The sequence below is a fragment of the Herpailurus yagouaroundi genome, unplaced genomic scaffold (assembly GCF_014898765.1).
Source record: "Herpailurus yagouaroundi ecotype Mexico unplaced genomic scaffold, PumYag 198, whole genome shotgun sequence".
Classification (NCBI taxonomy): Eukaryota; Metazoa; Chordata; class Mammalia; order Carnivora; family Felidae; genus Herpailurus; species Herpailurus yagouaroundi.
Genome location: NW_024412429.1, coordinates 23,282,796 through 23,302,089, shown reverse-complemented (window position 1 = coordinate 23,302,089; position 19,294 = coordinate 23,282,796). Strand labels below are relative to the sequence as shown.

At 41.0% G+C, this 19,294-nt stretch overlaps 1 protein-coding gene across 8 annotated transcripts in view; it reads left to right on the top strand.

Annotated features, from left to right (window-relative positions):
* Positions 1–19,294, top strand: part of AIG1 (androgen induced 1) — a 321,002-nt gene that overhangs the window by 187,264 nt on the left and 114,444 nt on the right. For all 8 annotated transcript variants that reach the window (XM_040449003.1, XM_040449002.1, XM_040448997.1 and 5 more), the window contains one exon: positions 12,994–13,109. In XM_040449003.1, coding sequence (XP_040304937.1) covers positions 12,994–13,109 — 116 coding nt within the window. The remainder of the gene's footprint in view (positions 1–12,993; positions 13,110–19,294) is intronic.

Here is a 19,294-nt window from a genome sequence, read left to right as displayed (position 1 = left end):
GAAAATACATTAGCCTAGAAGCTCCCACGTAACTTCTTTTAATAATAGACCATGAGCAGAACTAGGCACAGTGGCCTCCCCTAACTGTGGAGGTGCAGAGGAACGATTCTTTAGTAAGCAGAAAATGACCCTGTCTTATGTATATACTACAGAGAAGGTCCCAAACATCCGGGGGTTGCAGTCAGAGAAAAGAGCACGAACAAAGGCATAAACACATAAGGCCTTTTGGGGGAACAGTGACAGCTGCCCGTATAGAATGGTCTGAGGTTAATCTAGAAACATAGGTTAATACAATGGTATGAGCCTTTGAAGGCAATGCTAAGAAATTTGGACTTTGTTCTGAAGATCATGAGAAGGCTTTAGAGAAGGAAACCAAATGGTCAGAATTGTGTTTTTAGAGGAATACCCTAACATTGGAGGATGCTGACATATATGGATAAGTGGATTTGTTGAGCTCAAAATAATTTTTAAGAAGCACACCAATAACATTAAAATCCTAGTTTCTTCTTTTTGAAGTTTCTTTGTTAATTTCAGAGTGCTCCTAACAGTAGGTTTTGTGTTCTATATTTGTTCCCTAAACTTGTCAACGCATCACAATCCTTGAGAGGGTTTTAGGTTGTATCAGCTGTGGAAACCCCTGATTACGTTTTCTTTCCCCTCACCTCCTACCTGTACCATATCCCCCATGGCTCTCCCTTCTGCCATTTTTCATCCCACCTCCTAGAATGCTTTTCAAAACTTCAAAACATTTTTGGGACACCTGGGTGGCTCAGTTGGCTAACTGTCTGACTTTGGCTCAGGTCATGATCTCATAGTTTGTGGGCTCGAGTGCAATGTTGGGCTCTGTGCTGACAGCTCAGAGCCTGGAGCCCGCTTTGGATTCTGTGTCTCCCTCTCTCTCTCTGCCCTTCCCCAGCTCACACTCGGTCTCTCTTTCTCAGAAATAAATAAACATTAAAAAAATTAAAAAAAAAACAAAAAACTTCAAAACATTTTTAAGGAGAGTAGAGCGAGGAAAAGACAAAAAAGGTAGCATGAATAGCATCCCAGAAAGAGAGTGCTGTTCCATGTCAGTGGATTGGGGCTATTCTCACCTCTGCCCCTTTACCAAGCTGAGGCCCTCAGTACCCATGGGATTTACCCCCAAGCATGAACAGAAAGTCTGGCCTCATGGTCTTCTTTGTAAACCTGAACGTAGAGCCATTCATCCCGCAGCCCCTGGAATCTTACCAAGGTGAATGGGGGTTGAGAGGAGGCAGGTTCCTTCTCTCAGGCACAGCAATAAAACCAACCCTTCTCCGATACCTGTTCTTCCACTAGCAATTTCCCTATCTTCGGGTCTTCCCAGATACTCCAGAGGCAACATGGCCCCATGGTTCAAAGGGTGGCTCCGAAGCCAAACTGTCCAAGCCACCTTATGGTTGGCAACCTTGAGCAACTTTCTTTACTTGTCTGTGACTCAGTTTTTGTAAAATGATTGGCAACAATGCACGCCTCAAAGGATCATTGTGAGATATAAATGAGTTTTAGTCCATGTGAAGTACTTAGTAGGATTCCTGGCACACAGTAGATTTTAGACAGTATTATGTGGCAACATGGGAGATCTTAAGTGGGAGAGCTCACAGTATAACTTCAATTATTTCTTGCATGTACCATGCAAGCCCCTCTTACTATAGGATCTCATATAATCCTCATACAACCCTAATGAATTTGGTCTTTTCTGAGGTGAGAGACTTTAAATTTGTATGAGCCTAATTGAAATGCATTCCCAAGAACGATTTGGGGATTGAAAATCTCTGCTCTGTCCTGAGATATATTTGAAGAACCTGGAATCATGAGGGACACATAGAGTGTCGTTAGTATTTGCTGAGTGAACGAACAGACATCAAGCATGGGAAACAGTGTGTCTGTCTCCATAAAAGCACGGGTTTTAGAGTCAGGTAGGTCTGAGGTCTAAGGCTGGCTGCACCATTTACTAGAGGTACATGACCTCTGACAAGTTAATCCTTCTCTTAATAGCTATTGCTTTAGAGTTGCTGTGGGAACTAAAATATGATACTGGTGGACAGTGTCCAGCATAAAACTGAGCATATGTTAGGAGCTCAGTGAATGGTAAGCTATTCTTGTGGCTGTGTATTCAGTATGTATGCACATAAATTAATAATGGGGGAAGCAACATAAAACACAGCAATCACATTTATGTGTTTACTTGTCAAATACGTATTTGCCAAAATTAAAGACTAGCTTTGTTTTTGTTCTTGTCCCTCTGTTGTCTTCAGCATCACAGTACTTTAGCGCTAAAGTGGAAGAGAAAACAAGAGTGGAAGGGGGGCCCATAGGCGAGGGGGCTGCAAAGAGGTAGAGGCTGAGGAAACCCTAGAAGGAAGTCAGGGAGAGAATAAAGTCCATTCCACAAGAAAAGGCAAGTCAGGTAGAAGGAAAGAAGGGCAGGGGAGCAAGTTGGTAGAGGGAGCAAGTTGGTTTTATGGCTGTGCCTCTCTCCAATCCACCCTCTCCCCTGCCGCCGGCTTGCTCTGTCTCCTGTTAATACCCCAGTATGTTTCTCCTACTTCTATATTAAACTCCATGGAAGGAGTTGGAGCCTCTGGAGGTATCTCTGCTTCCTACAGGACAGAGTCCATATAAAGCACTCCATGATTTGGTTTACGCCCACCTAACCTGTCCAAACTGACTTCTTCCTTCTCCTTCATGTCCTGCAGTGGTGACAGACATGTCAGTGATGTGTGCTGTGCCTTCACACACTTCTTAGCTTTGTGAATGAACTTCCTCCTTGAAGCCCTAGACACACTTAACGACCCAGTTCAAGTGTCTCCTGATGCATAGAGGTTTCCCCGTGTCCTGCCTGAGCAGATCGGATCACCCGGCCATTGTACCATCACAGGTCTGCACGCTTGCATGTGTCTCATCATATTATGATCATTTGACTGCCGGAGGACAGTCACGAGAGGTGTTGTTCTCTGAGAACCACAAACACTAATTGTACAACGTTCATGGAAGAAGTGAATATAGGGCCCTTTAAAGTTGCTTTTACAGCACGGATCATCTCTGGGGTCACATTTACAAAAAGAATTCTTTTTGGTGGCCCACTGGCTGCTGGGTCCACAGTACAACTCCCTAGCTGTGCCACAGACCCTTAGCCCCTGTGGATGCCTTCCTTAGGAAGATTCAGCAGGAGATATTAACTGGCCTCAAGTCATGTGAAAAATGCTTTTTAAGGGGTGCCTGGGTGGCTTAGTCGGTTGAGCATCTGACTCCTGATTTTGACTCAAGTCATGGTTCCAGGGTCGTGGGATCGAGCCCTGTGTCGGTCGGGTTCCACGCGGAGTATACAGCCTGCTTAAGATTTTCTCTCTCTCTCCTTCTGCCCCTCTTCCCCACTTGCACACACTCTCTCTCTTTCTAAAAGAAAATAATTACAATAAATAAAAAATTAAAATGCTTTATAAATGCAGAGATAATAGCTCAGTAAAACAGTGCCACTGTCCCACTGTAATTATTTCTGTGATGCACCGTTTGCTCTTAATTGCAAAGATCTGCATGTCTTGGTTTAACGCGTGGCACTCTTTTGTTTATTTGGTCTAATTATTAAAACCATATCCTAATGGTTGTTAGGGCTAATGTTAGGACTGGGTGAGTCCCACATTCAGTACTGACCTCATGAAGAGTTTTGGAAGTGCCTGGAACATACTGGCACTCGATAAATACTGGTTCCATCTGAGTCTGAGTTTCTGACCCTGGGTCCCATTTCTAACCTGATTCTGAGATGCCTGTGTAGACCAGCCGGAACAGGTACCCGATACCACAGCAGAGAGGGGCCATCAAAAACACTCTGGTGGTTTCTAGAGAAATTCTGTGCCATTATTGTACAAGCATTGCCACACTAAATGCGGCGCCCGGGCCCTCGAGAGCGGGAGGCTCGGTCTGACATGTGGAGAAGTGGTCAAGACGGGCAGTTCCCTATCATTCCAAACACTGAAATATCTCTACTGTGAAGCAAGTGAGGGAGGATGGCTCATTTTGAGCTGACCCATTAGTAAAATCAGCAAAGACCGTTTCTGGCGGCAGGATAAAACTCGGCAGGTTTTCCGAGTTAAAAATTTAGGTGTTTTAGAGCCTGTATCGGCTTTGTTTCCATGGTGCCTGGGATGTCATTGCAGATCCTCCCCTCCTCCCCACCCCCACCCTCACCCTCCCACCCCCCCCCCCAGCCCCCGCTGATTCTGGATTTACAGTCGCCCCAAGGGAAGACCCACCCAGTTCTGTGCAAGTCCCCACCCAGCTCTGCTTCTCCCTGAATTCATCAAACATTTGACTTATTTGGAGAGCCCAGAAGCTTTGCAAAGTTCGGATCAGTCAGCATTTTGTGATTTTTGCCACACTTCCCTAATGTCACCTTTTCTTGTGTTTTAGATCACATTTTGCGAATACAGTGGGCTTCACTTCAAACTTGGAAATCCCTTTTTGCTTTATGGCAGAATAAGATTTCTCTCTTTTAATAGCACCTTTTATTCTATATAAGTGGGGGGGTGGAAAGCAAGCAAACAAAATATTGAAGTTACAGAGGCGCCTTGGGTGGCTCAGTCGGTTAAGCGTCCAACTCTTGATTTCAACCTAGGTCATGATATCACAGTTCGTGAGATCGAGCCCCATGCGGGGCTGTGTGCAGTAACAGTGAGGAGGCTTCTTGGGATTCTCTCTCTCTCTCTCTCTCTCTCTCTCTCTCTCAATAAATAGATAAGTAATACATCTACAAAATAATCAAGTTACAATATGGAGTGTACAACTTCCTGTATGCTAGATCAGTTTTCTAGTTGAAGATTTTTATTTATGGTATACCTATAAATTGTTAGGACACCAAAGGGACTCTCCCTTGCCCTGTCCTGCTAGGAAAGTCTGGTCATTTCTCTAGCCTGGATCGCCCCGATAATGCAGGTGCATGATGACACCCGTGCACACACATACAACCATCCTTCAACTTTTTATTTGTGGTCAAAAGTGGTCACAGGGATGTAAGAAACTCTAGATATGCTGACAAACATGAAGGTGAGAACCACCGTGAGCTCTACTCTGCATCCAATAAACCAGACACCCTGGAAGCAAGGCCCAGCAATCTCATTTCTAACAAGCTCACCAGGTGATGTGATGTACACATTACTTTGAGAACACTCCCAGAGGTCTGCTTGTGTCCTGCAGATGCACACGGGCAGACAGGGGATTGCCAGCTCTCTTATTACCAGCTGAGCAGGGACTGGTCTGGTACCTCACATTCAAAGGCTGATTTTGCCCCCAAGGAGGAAACAGTTTTTGTCTGATGTTCACATGGTATGGGAGCAGTACTGTCCTATTAAAAAATATTTTGGAGGGGCGCCTGGGTGGCGCAGTCGGTTAAGCATCCGACTTCAGCCAGGTCACGATCTCGCGGTCCGTGAGTTCGAGCCCCGCGTCGGGCTCTGGGCTGATGGCTCAGAGCCTGGAGCCTGTTTCCGATTCTGTGTCTCCCTCTCTCTCTGCCCCTCCCCCGTTCATGCTCTGTCTCTCTCTGTCCCAAAAATAAATAAAACGTTGAAAAAAAAATTTTTTTTTAAATAAATAAATAAATAAATAATATTTTGGAGATGGGCGCTTGGGTGGCTCAGTCGGTTAAGCATCTGACTTTGGCTCAGGTCATGAGCTCATGGTTCATGAGTTTGAGCCCTGCATCGGGCTCTGCGCTGACAGCTCAGAGCCTGGAGCTTGCTTCGGATTCTGTGTCTCCCTCTCTCTCTGCCCCTCCCCGGCTCGTTCTCTGTCTCTGTCTCTCTCTCAAAAATAAATAAACATTAAAAATTTTTAATTAAAAAATTATATATATATATATATATATGCATGCATATTGGAGAGAAGGGGAAAGACCAGAGAAATGGCAGTTGAACATACTCTTCAGATCTTGTCTATTGTTTTTTGTATTATATTTTGTATTGTACACTCAGATGGCAATTCTAGATTCCAGAGCTCTAAAATAATCCTGAGCCGTTCCCTAATTCATTCATTCTGCTTGCCTGAATTCATGCCATCACACAGCATCGTTTACATCCTTCTATTTATCCCACAATAAAGTTTATTCTAAGACTTCCCTGGAGTTTGTAGGCTACTGATTGCCATCACAGACACTCAAAATGTCTATCCTGGTGGCACGTCCGGATACTTCTTGTGCATTGTAAGCCCATTTCCTTAATCCTGTTAAAACCTTAGATTCCTCCATCAGTACCTCCACTTCCTACTCATCTTCTCTCCATTCTTCTGGCAAAAGAACATCTGTTCAGAAAGCAAATAAGTTAGCTCCAAAAGGGTACTGCTATGACGCATAGGTCATCTGTTCCGGTGCATCGAGAGTATAGCTCTGATGATAGATAATTGACATGGCGCAGGGACCTAGTGTTAAGCAATATTGACTCACATAGTGAAAAGGTAATTTCTTCTCAATTACCTTTCAATCCCTCTGATTTCCTCTAGAGAAGTCTCTGTTTCACGCTAGTGTGTCTTTAATGCCCATCCAATGCCGAATGACTTCCCTACTGAGCACATACAGAACAGGCCTCAGAATAAGAGCCATCAACCAGACCAACCTATCTAGCCAACATGTAATAATATCAATTAATTTCCATTGTACTTGTTTTTGTAATTATCTTCTATGTATGAAAAGTGATATTCTATTCATCAGAGTTTATAAGTCTCTTAAGTTTCCCTTTAAATACATGTAGCTTTTAATGTGAATTCGATAAGAAAATAATTTTTTTATTTAAAAATTTTTTTAATTTATTTTTATTTTTTAATTTTGTTGAAACCCAATTTAGTTAGCATATAGTGTAATAATGGTTTCAGGAGTAGAATTTAGTGATTCATCACTTACATGTAACACCCAGTACTCATCCCACAAGTGCCCTCCTTAATGCCCATCACCCATTTTTTTCCTAATTTATTATTTTTAATTTTTTTAATTTAATTTATTTTTTAATTTACCTCCAAGTTAGTTAGCATATAGTGCAATAATGATTTCAGGAGTAGATTCCTTAATGCCCCTTACCCATTTAGCCCATTGCCCCTCCCACAACTCCTCCAGTAACCCTCTATTCTCCATATTTAAGAGTCTCTTATGTTTTGTCCCCTTCCTGTTTTTATATTAGTTTTGCTTCCCTGCCCTTATGTTCATCTGTTTTGTCTCTTAAAGTCCTCATACGAGTGAAGTCATATGATTTTTGTCTTTCTCTGACTGACTAATATCACTCAGCATAATACCCTCCAGTTCCATTCACATAGTTGCAAATGGCAAGCTTTCATTCTTTTTGATTGCTGAGTAATATTCCATTGTGTGTGTGTGTGTGTGTGTGTGTGTGTGTGTGTGTACCACATCTTCTTTATCCATTCATCTGTTGATGGACGTTTGGGCTCTTTCCATACTTTGTCTATTGTTGATTAGTGCTGCTATAAACATGGGGGTGCATGTGTCCCTTTGAAACAGCACAACCTGTATCCCGTGGATAAATGCCTAGTAGTGCAATTGCTGGGTTGTAGGGTACTTCTATTTTTAGTCTCTTGAGGAACCTCCATACTGTTTTCCAGAGTGGCTGCACCAGCTTGCATTCCCAAAGAAAATATATTTTTTTAAAAGATCAGGTTGCATGTAACAGGGCTGCATTATGATTTTTTACTGTTTTATGCCCTACGCACTTTGCATTTCTGGGTCCTTTCCAACATTTATTTATATATACATATATGTATGTATATATACTTATTCAGATATATATACACTTACACATATAAATATATATTGTATGTTTTATATAGTGTATGTATGTGTATATATGTATTTATATATTATATATATAATATTTTGTGACTGTATTAGCATAAAAATGAATATAATCTTCAACTCTAAAAGTTCATTTTTTCTTCTGATTGTAAAAAAAATTAAAACACTTTCATGGGCCTTGGATACTGTGTCTACTATGCCTAATGCCTCGGTGAGCCCTCGTATGTGATATAGCAAAGCTTAAAATTCTAGCTCATCATGACTGAAGTTTGTGGTGCACTAGTTTAATGCAACCTTCTCATTTTACCCCCCAAAATATATACATATATACACTGAGCTTCACAAATGTACAAGAACCTGCTTGAAGTCTTATAGTGTGGTAAGACACAATCAGGACCCAGGGTCCAAATGCTAGTTTCCACTTAATTACACTAACTTCTTCCTTGGAGCCTCTCCTCCAAAAGCCTTTGTCTTAGCCCATCGCCTTCACGTCATAATTAAGTCATGGGTGACAGACAACACCTGGGGGATCCTTTCTGCAGGCTGACCTTTATCTTGGGGTAAAGTTCATGGTGATAATCACCGTTCCATAAAGAGAACCCATCTGAACCCCATTTGAAAAAAACAAAAGGGATGCAAAAACCCAAGATAGATTTAGACTTCCCTTTTTGGACACAATTTTCTGATCACAGTCTCAACAAAATTAGCAGCAATGGAAACTTGCGCTTGGGATAGGATAACTACTTACATAATAGAGCAGTGCTTTCCAGGATAGAGTTTATAGATTAGATCAAAGGTTTATTTCTTGTGCTGTCAACTCTTCATCTTACATAGTGCTTTAAAAAAGGAAAGAAAGAAAGAAAGAAAGAAAGAAAGAAAGAAAGAAAGAAAGAAAGAAAAAAGAAAAAGAGAAAGAAAAAGAAAGAAAAAAGAAAAAGAAAGAAAGAAAGAAAGAAAGAAAGAAAGAAAGAAAGGAAGGGAGGGAGGAAGGAAGGAGTCAAATCTCAGCAACTCAGCTGCGGGCAATTGTTCTGTTGACAATGCACTATAGAAAAACAGTCTAATATAATTCTTAAGAGCCACCGCTGGCAACCAGACTTTATCTCTTTCTTTGTTTATCCAGTGTGTGTCTATACCTGAGAAAACTTTAAAAGGTATTTGTTTTTGAGAAATAGAAACAGATCATTCCTGAGTATACTCTTTTTTTTTCAGTTGTCAAATGATCCTTTATTGAAATATTTTCCTTTGTACTTCTTAAGTAGCTGGGCATTCCACTGTACCACTGTTAGTATCATCTATGATGTCATGAAAATGATGGCCATCAACACTGCATCCCACACACTGAGAAGTCCCCAGGTTCTCTTTACTGGCTCTAGAGAGCTCTCTGACTATAAAGATCGGTACTGCATCTGTCAGGCAGTGTTGGCCATCTCATCAAAAGTGATACTTCCACTGTGCTTGATGGGCTTTTGCTTCTCTCTGTCTCTGGTCCCTGGGGGCCTTTGACACTGGGGGGGAGAGGCAGAAGGTACTACTTAATCTGGGTCTGTCTATTCAGAATGGTCAGTTTCACTGTCATTCTTAGACCCTTCCAGTCACCTGTTGCCTTGGGATGTCATCATCCCATCATTGCCTTTTTGGGTGACAGACCCAGGGTCCAGTCTTGGCAGCTGGGGCAGACGTGGCATCGACTTCCCAACTCATGCACTTAAGGTCTGTGACTTTGATCCCATTGGGGTGGAGTTTCAGAGACGTGGTGGAGGCAGCAGGTACCAGATCAACCCAGAGTGGGATAACCAAGAAAGTTGCACCTTGACCTCTTCTAGGCCAAGACGAAAGAGCTGCCTCCAGCCATCTTTATCATCACACCACTGAAAATTCCTGACTTTATGCCAGCTGGTTTTATTATTATTATTCAGAATGCTTATATACCACAGGAAAGAATACATTTGGCAAAATATATCCCTTATAGTGAAGACCTCTTTATTTTGAGGCTCAACTAAAAAAGAGTTCTGGCCAGTTGAATGACAACATAAGTGATCTTCAATCATGCACTCCCACAGGTTTATTGAGTCAAAGATTACATAACTATATCTTTTAAAAATATAATTCTAATTGGGGCGCCTGGGTGGCTCAGTCGGTTAAGCGGCCGACTTCAGCTCAGGTCACGATCTCACAGTCCATGAGTTCGAGCCCCGCGTCGGGCTCTGGGCTGATGGCTCAGAGCCTGGAGCCTGCTTCCGATTCTGTGTCTCCCTCTCTCTCTGCCCCTCCCCCGTTCATGCTCTGTCTCTCTCTGTCTCAAAAATAAAAAAAAAAAAAACGTTAAAAAAATTAAAAAAATATATATATAATTCTAATACAGAAAATGGAGCCTAGGATTTGGAGACAGGACTGGTCTTGAACCCTTTCTCCAGCTCTGTGATCTTGGGCAAGAGAATTACCTTTTCTGAGTCTTTGTTACCTCATCTGCAAAATGAAGTTAATAATACCCATTGTGTCAAAGATTAAATTATCCCTACAAATATTTATTGAGCATCTCCTATATGTCAAGCTCTTTCCTACAAATATCGTGGTGAACAAAACATAGGATTATCATTCTTGTACAGCAAGTTGTCTTGGATGGACTTGAATATTTGAATATTTCCTTCCTAGTTCTTAAGTCATTCAAGCAGAGTGTTGCATGGAAGTGGATTAGAACTGGATTTCTTGTACCTGTAGTTCTAAAATAATTATCCCTCTGGCTGCCCCAGATTTTGGGTAACAATTGGGCTGCTAAAGGTTACTTAGAGATTCAGCAAGCCCATTTACAGATTTTTCCCATTTTTTTAGTTTATAAAACCTTACCAACCCGCAGAGCAACGTCTATATTTTCTATAAATATTTGTACTACTTTTACTTTTGTTAATATATACTGTTTAACAGTAAATATAATTTGCATTATAGACTTTTAGAGAGGGAGATATATATTCTTTAGTGCCTGAAAATTCTGAATAAGTTGTTACCCTGAGATTTGCCCCTGGCACAATTGGCACAGGCACAGCTGGCCTCAAAAAGATCTTCTGTTATTGATGATGTCATTGATGGAATGAGTAGCTCCTTTTTAGCGGTGATGATGCCATTAATGAAGTGATCTAGAAAGATCTTCACTTTTCAAAGAGATTTTCTGTCTGGCATCATCAGAGTACATCCTAACCCTTCCAGGTGTGACATCTGATAATCAGCAAGTAGGCTAGGTAAAATAATGACAACCAGATAAGTAAGAATACTCAGATTAGTTACTTGAACTTATATAATATAGAAATGTGGATGATTTTATACTCAGTTTGGAACAATGGATGAAGAGGTAGAATTTAAACACTTTTTAATATTCACAAGTCAAAAATAATATATTGTCGCCATTCTATAACCCACACAGGCCATCCGAGTCAGCAATATCTTCGGTGTAAATGTTTGATTTGCAGGGATTTTTTTTTTTCTGTGTGAGATTTGACAAGACTTGGCCTTGTTATTAGCTATACATTTGAATTTTACACATGAATGCACCATTGTAAAACTAGTTTTGGTGTTTCAAATCGGTGAAACTTCAGGCCAATGTCATCTGAGGTGACTGGATTATAGTGAAAAAAAAAAAGCAATAAAATAGATCTTTAAAATACATACTGTCTCTGTATCAACACACATGTACATTTTGCATGGTTCCCTTCAGTGCTAATTATACTGTTTGAAAACAACAATAGAGAAGCAGAGAGTAAAAAAATATAAAGTTACCCAACTGTGGAATCACCCACCCGACATTCTAGGGATACTATTCTCTAATTACTAATATATTGTCAGTCAGAACAGTTATCTAGAGGAGGACACTTAAAGCAAAGAATTTCTACTATCAGTATTTTCTTTTAAAATCCTGTATTTCTGTTTTCTCTATAAATATAAACAATATGTTGCTTCAAAGATGTTCACTTTGATATCACCAGCGTGTCTCTTCCTGCCACCTGGTTCCATTTTGCCATGATACCTATTAGATTTTGAAAATTATAACATTCAATTTCCTGCATTTTCTTTGAATATGCAAACAATACAGCAAGAGAGGAGCAAAGATTCTTTCATGGCCCTTAGGAGGTACTAAACAGAATTCAAACTTACTGGTGGTTCAGTTCTCAGTTCTGCCATCTTCTTACTCTTGAGAAACTCCCGTTTTGAAAGGCAAATCTATACCCTAACCCAATTTTACCTAAGATCTTTGTCCCTTATATACCTGGCTATCAAATTTCAATACCAAGACAAGCTGATTTTCCTTTCTTGTTACCAAATTTCATCCACATCTTGGCCCACTAAACTGAGCATCCGAGTGGCCACTGCATCCAAACAACAAATGGGAAGGTCCTACCAAGCTTCTTTGGAGTCTGACTTCAAACATCATATCTAAATACATGTACTGCTGTTACAAACCAGTACATCCTTTCTGGAAGCTAATTTGGCTTCGTTTCCTAACCTGCTGCTGGTACACACATAATTTGGCATTATGTATCAACAGTCCTAAAATCTTCATAGACTTTAACCATAAGAAAATAATTTAACCTTCAGACATTCAAAGAATTCTACAAAAGATATTCATCATGACATTTTTCATAAATGAAAACTTGAAGATCTTATACTACTTAATGTCCAAGAACAGGAATGAGTCAAATAAATTTTAGTATATCCACAAAATGGAGTTTTAAGCAGCTATGGTCAAGGTTGATATTCTAGGAGGATTTCTAAAGTGGCATATCAAAAATTCTCATGCTACAGTCCAAAACAAGGTTGTGTGCACAGCACAATGTTAACTATGTATAAATAATATGAACAAGGAGAGGGCAAAAAAGAGGCCAAAATACTAAAGTAGTTATTTTTATTCCTTTCTTATGTTCTAATACATCCTTCAATATTATTGAAATTTCCTATAACAATCATAATAAAATAAAATTTTAAAAATTCAAACACAGGAGAAAAATGCCAATGGAGTGACCAATGCACCACTTGCTTTCCCATCCCTCCTACCTCTTAGGTGAGCCATACCCAGCTGCTGTCTGCTGTGGTGCTTTTGCTAGGAATCTGCACTATCCATTCTCCTACTAGAGACAAAACAACCATTGAGGGGCGATAAGAATCTGTGTCACCTGTTCTCTGTTCTTTTTCAGCACACAACAGTTTTGCCCTTTATATTAATTGAGATGAGGACATCACACCATGCGTATCCCAGCAGGAACAGCGGACTCGCCGCCATATGTACCTTCTCTGTTGGCTATATATTATGGTAAGGACAGTGCCTGCTGGGCTTTCGTATTGTATTAGATTTTGCACTGCTAAATTTGGGCACATATTTCATTATGGATATAATCACTAACAGATTCACACTGCGTGCCTCATTTGGTCCAGGACCTGGGCTTTGTCTCATTTCCCCAGATGCTTATATTTTTAGAAAGTATATGCCAAACCTCACACAACAGGAATTTGTTGAACAATCCCATGTAAGCAATGGTTCTTCCAAGGCTACATTTTTCAACTCTTTTTCAAACTAAATGTTTTTCTTGGACAGCGATTTTATTGCTTAAGGGCTTTTTGCTTGGGATTTTTTTGTTGTTGTTGCTGTTGTTGGTGAGCAAATGCAAATGAGAACAGAAGAAATGGCCTCTTCAGAGGAGTGACCTTAAACTTCAGAGGAAACGAGGGAAAATGGACATTTTCCTGAGTCAGTTTAGAACCTGTCTTGCAATTAGTGATTATAGCATGCATTGAAGGGTTTTGTTTTTTCAAATTGGGATAAATAAATCACAAGAAATCTCCACTTGGCCTCTGGGGCACGAATAGGTCCCAAGTGGGTGGTGCCACATTAATCTGATAATAGTACAGTTGCCTGTTAAGTTTACTTCACATTAATTTCAGTTCTTACCATGTTTTAATGTTTCAAAATTATTCCTTTTAAGACAGAGAATTTCTCACTTCTCTTTAGAATTCCAAGTCCTCTTTGATATATTAGTGTACACAGAAGAGGTCCCTCCTGCCAGCATTTCTGCCTCTTGGGACTCTCTTCCTGAGTTCTGGGTCACCATCCTTTCCTTTAAGACTGAAGGACTGAACAAGTTCTCCCAAACACCCCAGAACTGTACTTAATCCCTCCAGAATCCCTGAGCGCTTTGGGAGGCCCAGGCAACCATGGAGCGTTTTGCTCCAGCCAACTCAGAAATACAAAATAAAGGTCAGTACAGTGCTTCACATACTTTGCATGAATGACCACATAACGCCCCAGATCTGACCAGAAGGGGAATTTGTTTCTAGGAAGTCCTACCTGGTGGTTGGATCTAAGGGAACATCCAGACAATAGACCCCAGGACAAACATGCAGTAACATTCACTCCATCTGCCATTTCATTGACTAGTCAAAGACTGGGGAATGTTTGTTTTCCTAGTCACTTCCTAGATCTTTTGTTTCCACCCAAAGTGTTAAGTATTGATTTTCTCTGATAGAAAAGGTCCAGATGATCAGGGCTCACAGGTGAAGTGTGACTGAAATTATGTCTTAAAACTAAATATATTTACTTGATATGTATTAACTTGATATTTAAATGACTCTTATCTTTCAGAAGAGTCGTGTAGGGAAGCATGAATTATTCCAAGGATACGTTCATTTAAAAATCAAAATCATTAAGAATCAAAAACCCCCTTAGCCTTCCCAAATATAATCTCATTACGGTGTACTCATATATGGTTACCTCTGGGAAGGGAAGATTTTTATTCTGAGATCTCTGAATGTATTTCTGTGAATTCATTTGTCTGCAATTAAATTACCTGAATCTGGGAGCGCCTGGGTGGCTCAGTCGGTTGAGTGTCCAACTTTGGTTCAGGTCATGATCTCACAGTTTGCGGGTTCCAGCCCAACATCGGGCTCTGTGCTCAGAGCCTGGAGCCTACTTCAGGTTCTATGTCTCCCTCTCTCTCTGCCCCTCCCCCACTCATGCTCTGTCTCTCAAAAATGAATAAATGTTTAAAAAGTTTCTTTTTAATTATCTGAATCTTACAGAGCCCCAGAAGTTTTGGGAAATATATACTTTCCAATGGCTTTTCTTCCACTGTGGGTACATTCAGTGCACGTTTCAAAGAGACACATGGGAAATACCACGTACCCTTCATTATAGACCCCCAAGATCCCTCATTAAAATGAAGCATTACTCACGCTCTTCATGCCAAGTGACGCTTGCCAGCTCTGTGTACTCCCTACGTAAACCAGTACTTGTTTGGACATGTATTTGCATTAACCAGCAAATTCCCTCAGATATGTTCTGAGAGAGCTTTCAAAGTAGACTTTTTCCTTTGGTCTTCTGCCCTCGGTATTCAGAGCAATGCCAAGTGCTAAACAATGCCCCTAACATCATGTCATAGGATATAAATCCAAGGATTTTCATTGTTATCAAAAAGGTACTGGTTTTTGCTTCCTACCAGACTATCCCACAAGCCGCCATACCAGTGACACAATAGTAGAAGGTTTGGGATACAAAATCTTTTGATAGCATACCAGGATTGTGACTGTACATTCCAGAACCTCGTGCCAAAATGGAAGAAAGCATTCCTCTTATCATGTGCTAATTATAAAACACATAGATCTCCCCGCAGTCGTCTGCACGGTAGAGCTGAACCTGGACCTCTGCGGCTGCTGGCCAGGCTGTCTGTGCTTTGCTCTGATTCTCGCTTGCTGTCCATTCTCACACGTCTCCCTCCCCCATGTGAACCTGTTCTATTCCTAGATTTGGATAGCCAAAGTAGAGAAAGCAAGGGATATGGGAGCTTTCACTCAGAGACTGGAGCCTACTGAGCTGCCACCCTGAGTGGCTCCATTTCCCAGCCTCCCTCAGTCCTCCTAAGCTGAGCATCAGAAGTCATCCTGGACTCCTTCCCTGTCTTCTTCTGCCCCCACCATACTTCTCTCCACTTACCCAGGTGCCTAGGACACAAGCATCTCCCTATACACTTACGGTGGGCTGTTAACTCCTTCTCTGCACACCTCCTCTCCATCATCATCCTCCCACACATTGGGTGATTTCCCCTAAAAAAATGAGATGACCCATATTAGCTTATGCAGAATACAACACAGAAGTTCTTCTTAGTTTCTATCTAATGCAACAGTAATTGTCAGGAAGTGTAATGACTACCATTCTTTTGACTTTTCAAATATTATGTTATTTAGTCCCTCAAATAACCTTTTGAGATAGGTATTCTCTGACCTATTACACAGATAAGGAAACTAATCTTAGTTTAGAGATTATATGAGCTTAGAAAGTATATGATTTGCCCAAGGAAAAGCCACTTATTCTTATTGTTGCCAGAGCTGGAGTGTGGCTGCAGTCTGTACAGTTCACCATGCTCTCCACTGCCTTCTTCTGGATGAAGAGTGCATCTGTGGGTGAACAGATTAAGTGCATGTTACAGTTTTGGTTTTGTCTCGAAGCAATATATCGGAAGCAGCATGTCTAATAGTTAAGGCGACTTCCTAGGTTAGAATTCTGAGCCCTTCACTTTATTTCTGAGCTCTAACTTACCCAGATATAAAATAGGGTTAAGGACCTCACGTGGCAGTTGTGAGGACTGAGTTACATGTAGAAGCCATGGAACAATGCCTGGTACACAGTAAAAAATTTCTATATTTTCTATTGTTAGTAGTAGTAGTAGTGGTGTTAATATTAGTATTTCTATATTTGCTATTCTGAGAACAGTAAATAGTAGCAGAGCACATAGTGTTTTCTTATCAAGGGTTTGAGACTTTTAGTTACAATGCTATAAGCCCTTTCTTTTCCTTTTACTCTTTCTCGCTCACTCATACACTCTTCACTTTAAAAAACCAAAATAGCCCTAAAGTATACGAAAATATCTTTTTTTTTTTTTTTTTTTTTTTTTGATTTTAAGTTTATAACGACTAAAAGGAAATCATAAAGGGGGAATGAGTAAAACAGAGAGCTTTAAGATCATGGAATATTGACTGTGGTCACCCTCTAGTTAACAAATTCTGTAAGAGAAGACATCCTTACTCCACCTGATGCAGGACTCCTGGCACCAGTCTTTTCCTGGGCTGTGGCCCCACACTACCTCACATCTTTGTCTCCCTGGAGTACTGGTGCTGCTCACTGCTGTGCTTTAAAATCTGAAGGACATAGGAAGAGGAAACTACCCAAAATCTAGGAAATGTATATCCCAACGTTTCAGCAATGGGTCTTCTTTGGCCTGAGAAGGCTTCTTCCAGCCCCTGTCCATTCCCCTCTCCCATCGTGGTTCTCATTCAGTAGAGTCCACATGAGATCTCAGCGCCCATGCATAACACATGTTAACACTAAATTCAAGGCATAGTCAGGAGCAAGGAGGCATCACAGAAGGAGAGAAAATAAGTCCTAGGAGTTTCTTCTTATGGGTAAACATTTCTTATCACTACAGTGAACTTATTTAAAGCAGAACAAAGATTTCTGTTGTCTCTGGGCTCTACTGGTTTTTGATAAATTTCATATTCCAAATCTCATTACCCCAGATGGGTCCATTGTGCAGTTCTCAAAACAGAAAATAAAACAAAGTAAAATCTTTCTTTTATGATATAATCTTAAGCTGCCCTAAATCAGAGTTCTATCTCCACCAAACTGATTATCCCTCAGCTATGCAACTGCAGATTTTTTGTTTTCTTATTGAAACTTTTCTTTATTTCCTCAAGTAAGTGCTGGAGACATATGTTTTTTACTTTTTATTGTTTGTTTGTTTGTTTCTTTAGAGAGGGAGTGAGAGCACAAGCAGGGGAGAGGGACAGAGGAAGAAAGAGAGAGCATCTTAAGCAGGCTCCACACTTGGCATAGAATCCAATGCAGGACTCAATCCCATGATCCTGGGATCATGACCTGAGCCAAAATCAAGAGTTGAATGCTCAACTGACACAGCCCCCCCCAGGTACCACAACAAGCATTGCTTTTTAAAACAGAGGGAAAAAATACTAAAAATAAGAGTGTACTCAAATTGGAGGGGCGTCTGGGTGTCTCAGTTAAGCGTCTGACTTTGGCTCAGGTCATGATCTTGGGTTTTGTGGGTTCAGGCCCCACATCGGGCTCTGTGGTGACAGCTCAGAGCCTGGAGCCTGCTTGGGATTCTGTGTCTCCCTCTCTCTCTGCCCCTCCCCCACTAGTGTTCTGTCTCTCTCCCTCTCTCTCAAAAATAAACATTAAAAATTTTTTTAAATAAGAGTCTTAAAAATAATTTTTAGCCATGAATGAGTGAAATTTTATGGTTTGTGAGTTTAAGCCCCACCCTAGGCTACGCTCTGACAGTGCAGAGCCTGCTTGGCATTCTCTCTCTCTCTCTCTCTGTCCTTCCCCCCCTCATTCTCTCTCTCATTCTCTCTCTCTCTCAAAATAAATAAATAAACTTTAAAAGATAATTTCTACAAAAATAGTTAAAAATTTTTAATTTAATTTAAAAAATTTTAAAGTGAAATTTTAGACCCCTACTAAAGTGAAATTTAAAGTCCCCCTACTTAATTGGATGCTTCTTCACCAATTAAGCCAATCTGGCCAACATGTAGTTGTTCTCTAACTAGCAGATGACCTTTTCCTCTGTTCAACTGGAACCTTTCGCTCCATCATAACTGCATATCCTGATGACTTTTACACCTGTCATAGTGTGTGGAAGTTTTCCTGATTTCCTGGCAGTAGAGTATGAGGAGTAAGAAAGAGTAAGGTGCTGAAAAAATAAGGCAGCAAGTACTTGGCATTCTGAAGAGATGTGCCTTTCTTGGATCTTATGCTCTCATAAGCCCAAGCACTCTGTTCCCTTACGCATCACCAAAGCCAACCACATTCTTTGCAGTGCTCATCTTCCCCACCTTCCTTCCTCAACCTGGCTTGGGAGAAGGAGGGTGTCTTTACAGCCTCAAGTTTGGGGTCTAGAGGAGCCGTTGGGGAAAGAAGTGCCTCCCCACATTCACCAAAGCCAAGTGTAAGAGGTTCTAAGAGAATCCCTGGTAAATACCAGGTGTGAGACAGGAATCTCACTTGGAAAGCAGACTTGTTAACTTTCCTTTGTCTCCTGCCTGAGCAAGGAAGAGCATTGGAGGGATATGGCAGGGTGGAGGGAGAGACAGCTCTATAGCTGTCTCTGTATAGCATATGACCTCATAGGTCATATCATTGCATGTGGCAAAGATGGGTGAGTTTCTTGTGGATCTGGTTTGACACTGAGAGAGGGCACTGGGCCCACCCAAGAAGGCCAGACCCTGGACAAGGGTTTCCAAGCAGCAAGAAACTGGAATATACTACCATGAATAGAAGCCAGTCCATCCCCCACATACAGGACTTGTGCAGTGGAGAAGCCCTTACAAACATGCATGAGTACCCCATGCAAAAGTGAGTATCTGACCATCAGCCTCACAGCATTTATGAGTAGGAAGTTGGGATTACCAGAGGGAAAAGGGAAACCACTT